At 41.2% G+C, this 12,945-nt stretch overlaps 2 protein-coding genes across 9 annotated transcripts in view; one reads left to right on the top strand and one right to left on the bottom strand.

Moving 5' to 3' along the window:
• Positions 1-12,945, bottom strand: part of LOC146706827 (sodium channel protein type 4 subunit alpha B-like) — a 64,483-nt gene that overhangs the window by 11,496 nt on the left and 40,042 nt on the right. The window lies entirely within an intron of this gene.
• On the top strand, positions 1,132-9,364 carry LOC146706828 (uncharacterized). 8 transcript variants are annotated; one of them, XM_085465070.1, is made up of 8 exons: positions 1,132-1,305; positions 4,539-4,781; positions 5,026-5,615; positions 5,910-6,089; positions 6,458-6,598; positions 6,866-6,920; positions 7,082-7,235; positions 8,332-9,364. In XM_085465070.1, the coding sequence occupies exons 2-8, from the start codon at positions 4,580-4,582 to the stop codon at positions 8,477-8,479; spliced, it is 1,470 nt and encodes a 489-aa protein (XP_085321196.1). In that variant the 5' UTR covers positions 1,132-1,305; positions 4,539-4,579; the 3' UTR covers positions 8,480-9,364. The 8 variants fall into 8 exon arrangements, with proteins under 8 accessions (XP_085321196.1, XP_085321195.1, XP_085321202.1 ...); XM_085465069.1 differs by having other exon boundaries at positions 4,173-4,781; XM_085465071.1 differs by lacking the exon at positions 1,132-1,305 and having other exon boundaries at positions 3,508-4,781; positions 8,332-8,410; positions 8,937-9,364.

The following is a 12,945-nucleotide window of genomic DNA, read 5'->3' as shown; positions in this document are numbered from 1 at the left end:
CGTGGCTGCAAGAAAGGGTATAAAAGAAGAAAAACTAATGACATGGCCTCCTTGTTCACCTGATCTGAACCCCATTGAGAACCTGTGGTCCATCATCAAATGTGAGATTTACAAGGAGGGAAAACAGTACACCTCTCTGAACAGTGTCTGGGAGGCTGGGGTTGCTGCTGCACGCAATGTTGATGGTGAACAGATCAAAACACTGACAGAATCCATGGATGGCAGGCTTTTGAGTGTCCTTGCAAAGAAAGGTGGCTATATTGGTCGCTGATTTGTTTTTGTTTTGTTTTTGAATGTCAGAAATGTATATTTGTGAATGTGGAGATGTTATATTGGTTTCACTGGTAAAAATAAATAATTGAAATGGGTATATATTTGTTTTTTGTTAAGTTGCCTAATAATTATGCACCGTAATAGAAAGGCAGCAGGCCCAGACAAGGTGTGTCCTAGGATGCTAAAGCCGTGTGCTGCTGAACTTGGGGAGCCGCTACAACGAGTCTTCAACCTCAGTCTGCGACTGGGGAGAGTGCCCGCCCTATGGAAGACATCCTGCATCGTCCCGGTCCCCAAAAAGAACCGGCCCAATGAGCTGAATGACTTCCGACCGGTGGCACTGACGTCACATCTTATGAAGACTCTAGAGCGGCTCTTCCTCAACCTCCTCCGACCACAGGTACAACATGCCCAGGACCCACTACAGTTTGCATACAAGGCGGGTGTCGGAGTGGAGGATGCCATCCTGTACCTCCTACACAGAGCCCACTCACACCTGGATGGGGGAAAAGGCACGGTCAGGATCCTGTTTCTTGACTTTTCCAGTGCCTTTAATACCATCCGGCCCTGTATGCTTCAGGAAAAACTGAACAGGATGGAGGTGGACCCCTGCCTGGTGGCTTGGATCTCCGACTACCTCACCGACAGACCACAGTACGTCAGGCTGAAGGACATCACGTCTGACACTGTGGTCAGCAGCACAGGAGCACCACAGGGAACTGTGCTGTCCCCTCTTCTCTTCACCCTGTACACCTCTGACTTCAGCTACAACTCTGAATTATGCCACATTCAGAAGTTTGCAGACGACACAGCCATCATGGGGTGTATCTGCACTGTTAAAAAAATCCGTAAATTTAGGGGTCCCTTTACCGTGGATTTGCTACGGATTCGCTCCGTTTTGCGAAATACGGAAAGTTTGCTGTTGCGCAAGGCAGAATTTTCTCCCCCACCCAGAATATTCCGACGCCATTACTTTCAGTGCGGTCAGTGCCTACCTAAATTTCTGCAAGTCACAAGGAAAGTTGGAAACAGGTTGGTTGTGTGGAATGAGAATGAGAATTGAGTGCCACCTTGTTCCCCCTCGTACATTAAATTGGTCTCGATAGGCAGTTGGTAGTGGTGTGTATGTGAGTGGACATTTGCTGCTAGCTGCGTTAGCATTAGCCAGCCGCCTGCGCTTCGTAAGTACGTCAAAAACCATTTTTTCCCTCCCTCTTACATGAAATTTGGTCTCGATAGTCAGTTGGTAGCCGTGTGTGTTTCATGGTAACATTTGAATGTGTGGGTTTTGCGTTATTTTGAAGCGTGGTTTGCCCAACTAAAGTTAACGTTAGCCCATAAGTTGGATGCGCGCGCTTGTGTGTGTGTGTGTGTGTGTGTGTGTGTGTAAATTAGCCACATGTGTGTATTGTTATAGCTCGCTGTGTTACATTAGCATGCAACTGAACATGGTAATAATTAAAAGGGGTGATAGTTAAGTAGAATCAGATTTCATTGCAGAAAACATTGCAGCCCAAAGAGAGTGGCCCATGCAGCCCAACGCAGATTACTTATTTGAAGGTACCTGAAAAGTGAATATGCTTCACTGTGCTGATATAAATTTATTGTTTTCATATTGATTCTGTTCTGATTCTGGCTATCCTTCAATTGGCAAATTCAATCTCTTAAAAATGTTGCCTTGTAACATTTGTGGCTTTAACGCTCGGTCTTCGACTGATTACTTGAAACACTGCCGAACACACAGAAATAATAATAATGTATCTTTTTTATGTGGCCATAGGGATTGCAGAAGGAAGTTTAACACATACAGTAGCCTTGCTGTGCATATGTCACGAGCTCATGTAGACAGAAGGAGCACACAAACATGGAACCGTAATGTGTCTGTACAGTTAAGGTGCTTGTTTAATTTTTGCAGCAGTGAATATGATGATCTTAAAACTTTAAAGTGTCATTTGAGTGGTCACATAGATGAGGGTTTGACTGTAACATGTCCCTTTGATGGATGTTCTAAGACATTCAATGTAAAGTCATCATTTTTAACGCATATTTCCAGATACCATAAAGGGTGGGATGTTACCAAGATAGCCCCAGTTCATATATGTGAACTAACAGAACGGTCTTTCCAAGGTGAAGGATCACCTGAAGAACCTGAAAGTTTTAACATTGATGCAGAACAAAGTGATAATTTCTGCAGTGATCAAGTGAAAGACAACTTCACAGAGAGTCTTGCTCAGTTTTACTTGGGTTTACAGGCAAAATATTTGGTTCCAGCCTCCACAATAACAGAAATAGCAAATGAAATGAGAACTATAAGTGATATTCAACAGGAATATACTGTGGATGCACTAGCCTGTGAACTGGGGCAGTATGGTGTTCCAAAGGAGACTGTAACATCTCTTGGGAATAGTATATACGAGCAGAGCCCTATGCACAAGGCATTACATGAAAAGGGTCATTTAACTACGCAACACAAGAGGCTGAAATATTACAAGTCACACTATGACTATGTTGAACCTGTTGAAGTCTTTCTTGGACGCAATCGCAGTGGCCAGAAGAGGCACTATCATTACATCCCAATACTGGAAACCCTCAAAGTAATTCTGAAACAGCAAGGTTTAGATCAGCACAGTCCTAGTTCAAATTCTGAAGATGATGTACTGTGTGATGTCACTGATGGGTGGGCCATCAAATCCAATGCCATGTTTTCCTCAGACCCAGACAGTTTAAAGGTAATGCTCTTTCAGGATGCTTTTGAGGTGGCTAATCCACTCGGATCTGCCAAGACAAAGCATAAAGTATTGGCTGTCTACTTCACACTTGGAAATTTTCATCCACACCAACGATCAACTGTTGATCAGATACAGTTGGCATTACTCTGTGTAGAGAAAGATTGCAAATACTTTGGAATGGATAAGATTTTCAATAAGCTAGTGTCAGACTTGTGTGAGCTGGAGGAAAGGGGCATATCTTTCAATGGAAAAATATATAAAGGCACTGTTGCGTGCATAATGGGCGATAATCTGGGCTCCCACATGATTGGTGGCTTTACAGAAAATTTCAGCACAGCTCAATATTTCTGCAGATACTGTTTGGCAACAAAAAGTGAATTTCAGTCGAACCCTCTCACAGTTTTCACTCATAGAAATCCAGCTGATCATAATGAGACTGTGCGGTTTCTGGAAAGTAACAATGAAGTACACACTCATCACGGTGTTAAATGTGGCAGTGTTTTCAACAAACTGTCCAACTTTCATGTGTGTCAGCCAGGCTTACCAGCTTGTTTAGCTCATGATCTGTTTGAGGGGGTAGTAGATTATGATTTGGCATTGTTTTTGCAGTTCTTAATCAGAACACAAAAGTGGTTCAGTTATGAGGTTCTTAATGAAAGAATCAAATCATTTCCTGGTGAAAGCAGCGACAAGCTAAACACTATTCCCACTACAGGAGCCAGGCTTGGAGGACATGCAGCCCAAAACAGGTGGCTTTTGAAATTCTTGCCTGTTTTGGTGCATGACACAATTGAAGATGCTGATAATGAAGTATGGGGACTTGTACTACTTCTGAGGGAGCTTGTTGAATTTGTCTGTGCACCTCGGCTCTCAGAGTTGCAGATTGCTTTCATGAAGGGACTGATTGAACTGTATGTGGAATTGAGGCAAGAGCTGTTTCCAAGAGTTCAACTTAGACCAAAACACCACTATCTGCTTCACTATGCACACTTGACTTTACAATTTGGCCCACTCATATATACTTGGACAATGCGCTTTGAATCAAAACATTCTTATTTTAAAAGGTGCATTAGAGCAAGTAAGAACTTCATAAATGTAACCAAGTCTCTGGCTGAACGGCACCAGTTGCTTCAGGCTTATCAGTCTTGTGGTACCTTGTTTCGTTCCCAGGTTCATGTCTCAGACTCAACACGGTTCTATCCAGAGCTCTATGACCAGAACATAAAGACAGTGGTTGGAGAATTTGATTTGAACTCAAGTAACTCAGTTGTCACAGAGAGTGTGCAGGTTAAAGGCACTACATATGCAAATGGAATGCTGGTCTTACTGAGCTACACAAAAGGACTACTGCAGTTAGGACAAATAGCAAGCATTTTTGTAAAAAATGAAACTACTGTCCTACTTTTGCTTCGAGGGAAAACTGCCAGCTGGATACCTGAGCTTGGACTCTATGAACTTGATGAAAATGCTTCTGACCTGTTCAGTTGCCATGATTTGAACAAACTTGCTGATTATCATCCACTTTATTCTTACCAGAGAGGTACTCGGTGGCTCATTCCTCTTAAACACACACCAACATGGAACTTGTGAAAAACTATGTCAAGAAAGCAATGCCATCGCTCAGTAGCGATCAGATGGATACACTCATGGCTAAACTGGAGGAATTAGGAGTTCTCTCTGTAGATGACCTGAGCCTTGTGGACCCGGAGGACATTAAAGACACTCTGCCATTCATTCAGTGCAAAAGATTCGTCAGAGCTGTCAAAGCATTGGAAGCAGGTGAGTTTTTGCCCCTCTGTTTTAATGCAAGTTTTCTGAAACTACAACGGTTTATTCCAAAAATGCAAAAAAAAAGTTGCCATCAGCTGTACATGGCAATAATTACTCTATAATTGGTTTTCATAATTAGGTCCATTTGTATTCCTGGTTGACCCAAACTGGACATTGAGGACCAATGTATTAATTGATTTGCAACAATTGTGATGTGTTTAATTTATGGAGATGTTTGTCATGTCATCCATAGATTCACAAACTCCACCGCAGTTCACCCGGCCTGGCCCCTCATCAACACCTGAACCACAGAGGTTTCAGCTGCCCTCAACACCACCTGAGACAGCCGACTCCCCATCCCAAGACGCATATTCTGTACCATGGCACAAATTTCCCTCAAAAGTCATGGATGAGTTGCGTGAAAAAAAGTACATAATGGGGAAAGACAGACGAGAGATGGTTCGGATCGTCGCTGAAGATTACCTCCATAAACACCCAGGAAGACCTGGTAGACAAAAGCTGAGGGAACTCGCCAGTATGATTGTAGGACAATATCCTGCCTCCTTCAAGCTGACAGAGCCGTTTGGAAACAAACCTTTTGCAAAAGATGGTTCTGAAACTCTCTTTCGTCAGCTGGAACACAGAATTGAAAATATGAAGAGGCCACAAAGCTCACTGAAGAGGCAAGCAGGGGGTGAAAATTCAACAAAGAAAAGGCCCAGGAATTCAGATCTGTATGGATGTGTGGCGTGGGATCCAATCATTGAGGGGGCCGTGTGTAGAGAAGACCTGCTGTCTAAACGAGATGAGTTGAAACGTGCCTTTCAAACCCAGGATCTTCAGGTGGGTCTGCAATCATCCATTACAGATACAGAAAGCTTTATTAATCCTCGAAGGGCAATTCGGTTCCTACAGTCCACCATCTAGACATACAACCATTCACACAGCAATAGTATATAGCAGGAGTAATGCGATAAGGTCTGGGTCCAAGTACAATTTAGGACACATTGTGAAATTGTAGATCGTCTGTAGATCACTATGCCCATAGTCAATTGAAATTGATACCCTGTTTTATTATTTTAATTGGTTAGTTTGACTAACTGTTCGACTGTTTGTCTAACTGCCTCATATCTTTAGGAGTCATCTGTTCGAAAATTGATGACTGAAACATATCCCATTCAGCGTGAAATCCTCAACGATGATGATACCACTATTGCCGTTGTAAAGGACGAGTGGCCGTTCCTGTTTGAAGTTCCTCACCTGTTTGATCATGCATCTAAACTCCTTGGCTTCTCTGTACAAAACAAGCTGGCACAGGTGTGTTGTTATTGTTATTATTATGATTGTGCTGTGCTGCTCCATATGGAGAGAATTTTGTCTTTATTAATCAATCAGAAAAAGATTTGCAACCAAAAAGAGAGTTGAGACCAAAAAAGATAAACTGGCAACCAATCAAATAGAATAACTTGGATGAACAATCAAATGGAATAGATTTGAGACCAAAAATCAGGAAGTGACAACCAAAAAAGCAGGACATTTGAGATCAAAACAGAACAGGTTGCAAATGAAAATGAAATAATTCATTTTTATTTTTATTTTTTTCAAAATTCTCTCCATAGCTCCAAACGAAAATGAGTGTTAGTCTTATGTACTTGTACAAAATTAACACCTTGAACCTTGAACAGGAACTTTCCAAAAAAGAAAAGGGGATCAATGACTTCCTTGACTCCAAAGGGATGAAGATGGGCGAAGGTCCAATACAGCTCATCTGTGGCATTTCAAAATACTTCAAGGAAGACTCTTATAAACTCTTCCACAAAAAAGAGGTAGATGTTGTAGATTTTAAACTGTGTGCAAGATAATTATTTGCATCCAGTGGTGAACCAAGTAACCAACCACAGTAGGAAGTATAGATTCCCCTAATTGTGCTGCTGATATTCTCTATAAACTCTCTATCTATAAACTATTTACATTAATGTTTTTGCATAATGGCTACCTCTGTCTGATGAAGACACTAGCAGATAGTCAATTTGCCAGCAGGTTTGTGTGCACTGGAAACATTAATTCATGTATCATGTCTGTCACCAAAACAGATCTCTGCAGATCCTGAAGTCGAACTCCCAGTGACCCCATGCATCCTAATCAGAGGTTTGTAGTTAAATCTTTTTTTGTATCCCAGCAAGCTGTTGTTAGCTGTTGTTATAAGCTGTTGTTGTGTCATATTTATTAAAGAAATGTTTTGCTTGCCTTAAAATATAGGATTTTTTTTTTTTTTTGTAAATGGTACATGGTTTTTATCTGTGTTTAAGGTGACCAGCAATTCAAGATTGCTGTTGATGGGTTACTTGTCAATGACCACATCACCTCTCCCATTGTGGCCTTGAGCTACGTCTTCTCCATGTTTTATGTCTGCAACGTCCAATACCCACCGGAGATGGCTTTTACTCTCGAATTCATGCAAAGGTAAGCACTCATTGTTTGGAAATACTTTGTAAATGTGACTTTGCCGTGCCTTTCTGCACCTGACCTGCTTTTTGTCAATCTACACTAAACCCGTTTGTCTGAGATGTACAAGCTCAAAATGTGTCGTCACATGCTGTGAGCTTTTAGATCAGCTGTTATTGGCTTATGATCCCCCTGAATATGGATTTGTTCAGAGATTTTGTAGCTCCCTGTTGAAGACTATTGTTGGAATAAATGTGTCATATCTTTTTAAAGGGCAGGTAACATGCTTTTTGCTTTAAATAGTGTCCTAAGTCAATCAATAACAAAACAAACATAACATGATTCCAGTTGGGAAATGGAGCAAAAACATATTTTTCTCAGAATGGTTTGTTGACACAAAATTCGTTTGAGCTATCTCTTTAAAACCATTAGCACCTGAGACCAGGTTATGTCAGTGGTGGTCAAACCTTTTCATGTCAAAGACACACAAACTGAAATTTATTTGGCTGCAGACCCCAAACTCAAAATATGTTGTTCCAGGGACCCCCCCCCCCCCCCCCCCCCGAAGGAAAGACTAAACATATTAATTTAAAAAATACTACATAGTGGATTCATGCCCAAATGTTAATACTTGTACTGATGTGTAACGTGCACTGAATGTCACAGTTTCTCCACTCCATGTTTGAATAACCCCCAGGACAGTCCGTGTTCAAATGTGCTGTTACACCTTTTGATAGGACAATGTCAACTGTGTTTTCTATCCCCTTCTGTGTTCTGTGCATTTATAATATCCCTGCATACACATTGAGGATGCATGCTGTCATGTGTTGGTGATAAGCAGACTTCTCACCCTTGCAAACATTTCTGTATATGCACAGTGTGAATGCATGTGTCTTGAAAAGACAAAGGAAGAGAGCTTAGCCACTGGCACCAGCACCACAACAACATTGGGTTCTAGACAGATGGTCAACTAGAATGATAGAGAGGTTCACACATAGGGGCATATTGAAGAAAACAAATGTAGGATTTTATTGAACTGCTCCACTCCTGTCAAGCCACACTACATGTGCAAACTTTGTCTGCATATCACTATTGTTTTTTTTTTTTCCCTCAGAGTTTTCTTTGGGGTCAATCCTGAGCGAGGCTCCAAGGCAGAGAAGAAGGGGAAGAAACGGCACTTCATTCCTCCACAGGTGTGCAAGCTGGTTTCTCAGCTGAAGGAATTTGAATGCAAGCAGAAGGAATCTGAATGGGCCATTTGAGCTGTTCTCAGAGCTCAGAAAATACCTTTTTGGACTGAATGTACACACACACACACACACACACACACACACACACACACACACACACACACACAAAGGCAAATCCAAAAACATGGGGCTTGGGAGTAGAAATACAGATTTTTACAGTATTAGGTGAGTTCAGATGTTTTAACTAGATGCCCACAACACACATGCTGCAGTTTCAAATCCCCCATGTTAAGGGGGAGGGAAGGTGGGCGATATTTGTCATTCCAGTTAAGCTTTTCCTGTCATTGTGGAGTTGGAGGTGTAAGTTTTAATTTTTTTTTAGTTTTAAGTTGTTTTAAGAGTTTTAAAAATCTCTTTATGGCATGTTGCACAGTCATCCTTCTAAGGTCATGGTTGTTATTGCTGCACTGATGTTTTATAGAAAAGTTGTATAATGTAATACTTCTAATGTTCTATTTGTTTTTTGTAGAAAGGTCAGCCACTGGTTGCAGAGCTCTGCCTGTCGGTGTGATATGTGGAGTTGGAGGTGTAGGTTTCTGCATCCTCCTGGAGGGGGCTCCTCATTTTGCACTGACAGGTGAGACAGCAACAGCAATGCTGGCAGTTTTATTGTCTTATTTTGTCATTGTCTTTAACAAATCAATTTGTTATTAATGCCTGTCAGCCTGTGGATGCTAAAAAGTTGCTAGATTTGGCATCTCCCTGTTAAAGGACATGGCTGTACTTCTTTGAGAAAACAGCTGGTTTATGTATGTAAAATTTCTCTGAATGTGAAGGTGATGTTCTGAATGTTTTAATGGTTGTAGTGTAAATATTGCAAATCATTCACCACAAAAAGTGAAATCACTTTAAAGCACTGGCAGCTGTTAAAGGAAATAAATAATTGCTGTGATTCTACATTTGTGCTTTATTGATGGTAAACGGTATAGAGAATGGTACAGAATTAAACATTTTAGGATGACTGAAGTGTCCGTAAATGGTATGGATTGAGTACTTAAATAATACGAAATATTCCATTTTAGGTTTGATGGAACTGTCCGTAAATGGTAAAGAAAAAGTCAGGTAAATCTACGGAAATATCTGTTATAGGGTTTACGGAATTGTCTGTGCAATAACGCCGAAATTTATGGAAAATACGGAATTTTCCATTTTAGGTTTGACGGAAATGTCCGTCAATGGTACAGAAAAACTCGGGTAAATCTACAGAAATATCCGTTTTAAGGTTTACGGAAGTGCCCGTACAATAACGGAAAAAGTGCTGGTAATTAATTACCAGCACTTTTTCCGTTTTATAACGGAATTTTTTTTAACAGTGTGGGATGATCAGGAAGAGGAGTACAGAAGTCTGGTGAGGAACTTTGTCGCATGGAGTCACACAAACCACCTGCAACTCAACACCTCAAAGACTAAGGAACTGGTTGTGGACTTCGGGAGGTCCAGAGAAGGTCCACTGCCGGTTCAGATAGAGGGGGAGGAGGTGGAGGTGGTCAACAAGTACAAGTACCTCGGGCTGTGGGTGGACAATAAACTGGACTGGTCATGCAACACAGAGCACCTGTATAAAAAAGCCCAAAGCCGACTGTACTTCCTCAGGAGGCTGAGGTCTTTTAACATCTGCAGGAAGCTCCTGAGGATGTTTTACCAGTCGGTGGTTGCTGGAGTACTTTTCTATGCTGTGGTGTGCTGGGGGAGCAGCACAGCAAAGAAGGACTCATCCAGGCTGGAGAAACTGATCAGGAGGGCTAGCTCTGTGGTCGGCATGAAGCTGGACACTCTGGTGACAGTGGCAGAGAAAAGGACATTAAAGAAACTGATGGACATTATGGACAATGCTAGGCATCCTCTGCACACGGCCATAAACAATCAGAAGAGTCTGTTCAGTGACAGGTTGCTTCTCCCCAAGACAAGAACTAACAGACTTAAAAACTCCTTTGTCCCACACGCCATCAGACTGTTTAACTCCTCTCTGGAGGGGAGAGGGAGGGGAAACAGGAGGACAAAGGAGGGGGGAACAACTAAGCTGTAGTGCCTCTTCACCTCACTGTGCAATACCTTTTGTAAATAGTCAACGGTGCAATAGACTCAATACTTGAAATGTGCAATTCACTTGTATTTTTATTTTTTATTCCTATTTATTCTATTTATCCCCTTTGTATATTTTATTTATATTGTCTCTGTATTTATATATGTGTGTGTGTGTGTGTGTGTGTGTGTGTGTGTGTGTGTGTATATATATATATATAATATTCTGTAACTCTGTAACTTCTGTCGGTGCTGTGCTTTTTTGGAAATCGAATTTCCCAGAGGAACCCACCCGAGGGATTAATAAAGTTCTATCTTATCTTATCTTATCTTATCTTAATAGTCACCTGCACACACAGATATCCCCCTAAAATAGCTAAAACTAAAAACTAACTAAAAACTACTTCCAAAAACATTCAGCTTTGATATTAATGAGTTTTTTTGGGTTCATTGAGAACATGGTTGTTGTTCAATAATAAAATTATTCCTCAAAAATACAACTTGCCTAATAATTCTGCACTCCCTGTAGTGAATTGCAGTAATCCAGTTGAGATAAAACAAACGCATGAATGGCTCGTTCCAAGTTTCTAAAGGATAGAAAAGATCTCACTTTGGATTGGAGCCTTAATTTAAAAAAGGACCGCTGGACAACTGAATTAATTTGTTTCTCAAATGTAAGTTTGCTATCCAAGAAAACCCTCAGGTTTTTTACATGCGTTTTAACAGCACATGTTAGGTTGCATGAGTCCAAATCTGGGGCATTGAAATTACCGCTTGGTCCAAAAATAATTACCTCAGTTTTATCCTCGTTGAAGGTAAGAAAATTTGAGGCCATCCAGGTTTTGGTAAATGGACTGGTTCTTATATAGCGCTTTTCTACTCTTCTGAGCACTCAAAGCGCTTTACACAACTTGTGCATTCACCCATTCACACCCATTCGCACAAGCACATCTTTCTCAGTAACATTCACACACACACTCCGATGGATGAATCGGAGAGCAATTTGGGGTTAGTATCTTGCCCAAGGATATTTGGCATGCAGACTAGGGGAAGCCAGGAATCGAACCACCAACCTTCCAATCAGTAGATGACCTGCTCTACTGCCTGAGCTTTAACTTCGTCGAGACATTTGACTAACGATTCCATGGGCGTAGAGGTGTTTCTATAAAACCGAAGATAAATCTGGGTGTCATCGGCATATGAGTGAAAGCAGATGTTATGCTTCCTAAAGATTAGGCCTAGGGGCAACATGTAGATTGAAAAAAAGAATTGGGCCTAATACGGATCCCTGCGGGACACCACAAGTAAAAGGAGCTGGGGAAGAAATAAAATCATCAAGGCTCACGGAAAAAGTCCTCTTGGAGAGGTACGACCTAAACCGTTCCAAGGGGATACCTTTGATACCACATTGCTCCAAACGGGAGATCAGAATGCTGTGGTCAACAGGATCAAAGGCTGCAGTTAAGTCTGGGAGCAGGAGCACAGCTGGGTCTCCTGAGTCAGTGATTAATAAAATATCATTAAGTATCTTTAGGAGGGCAGTTTCTGTGCTGTGGTGGGTTTTGAAGCCCGACTGGAACTTCTCAAAAATATTATGACTGTTTAGAAAGGTTTGTAGCTGCTCAAATACAATCCTTTCTAGAATTTTTGACAGAAACGGTAGCTTGGAAACAGGTCTAAAATTAGCAAGAACAGAGGAATCAAGATTCGGTTTTATAAGCACTGGCTGCACTACAGCGTGCTTATATCCAGTTGGTACTACTCCAGAGCTGAGACTGCTATTAAAAATAGTTAAAATGTCAGGACTGACTACCTTAATTATCTTTTTTAGAAAATGGGTTGGGACTCCATCTGAGGGGCAGGATGATGTCTTTGTTATGCCCCCAGAAATGTGTTCTTTGTGTTCTCTTTATCTCGCTATCGTAGCTTAGAGCGGTGTGTGTATTTTCGTAACCATGACAACACGAGAGCAGTTTACGCTGAGAGTCAGAAAGTGAATCTACTGTGTGACTCGGGATATTAGCGTGTGGGCTCATTCAACCGCCAGCTCCGCCGTTACAGGATTAATCCTTTTCTCTTCGCTAAGGCATAGTCTGTGAGTATAATTCATTTTGTACAATTAAGCGGTGAAGCGTTTTGAACCGTTGTCTGTTATTCGGTTAACTTTATTGTGTCTCATATAAGCTATGCGGCTAGGCTGTCAAGCTGTGATAATTAGCCAGATGCTTTGAGCTTATTGCATCTATAATACATTTCATATATTTCATTGTATTGTGTTTACAGTATATTTCATTGTATTGTGTTTACAGTATATTTCATTGTATTGTGTTTACAGTTTCACAAAAGTGCCCAGTAAAAACTTCTGGAATCCAATCGTCTGAGTCCTGGAGATTTTCTTGGGAGTGTTTAAGCTGAATGGAAACTTAGCCCATTACAGTCTTTATGCTATTGCAAAG

This window comes from Copadichromis virginalis, linkage group LG7 (genome assembly GCF_057382275.1).
Source record: "Copadichromis virginalis isolate Kocher_CV1m ecotype Utaka linkage group LG7, C_Virginalis_male_GT1.1, whole genome shotgun sequence".
Lineage (NCBI taxonomy): Eukaryota > Metazoa > Chordata > Actinopteri > Cichliformes > Cichlidae > Copadichromis > Copadichromis virginalis.
This window is presented reverse-complemented; position numbering and strand designations above follow the sequence as displayed.

Excerpts from the sequence above, each read along its gene's own strand:
- LOC146706828 (XM_085465070.1), top strand. The coding sequence starts at position 4,580 with ATGGAACTTGTGAAAAACTATGTCAAGAAAGCAATGCCATCGCTCAGT. Across the intron at positions 6,921-7,081 it reads CCCATGCATCCTAATCAGAG|GTGACCAGCAATTCAAGATT; the intron begins GTTTGTAGTTAA and ends TCTGTGTTTAAG. Across the intron at positions 7,236-8,331 it reads ACTCTCGAATTCATGCAAAG|AGTTTTCTTTGGGGTCAATC; the intron begins GTAAGCACTCAT and ends TTTTTCCCTCAG.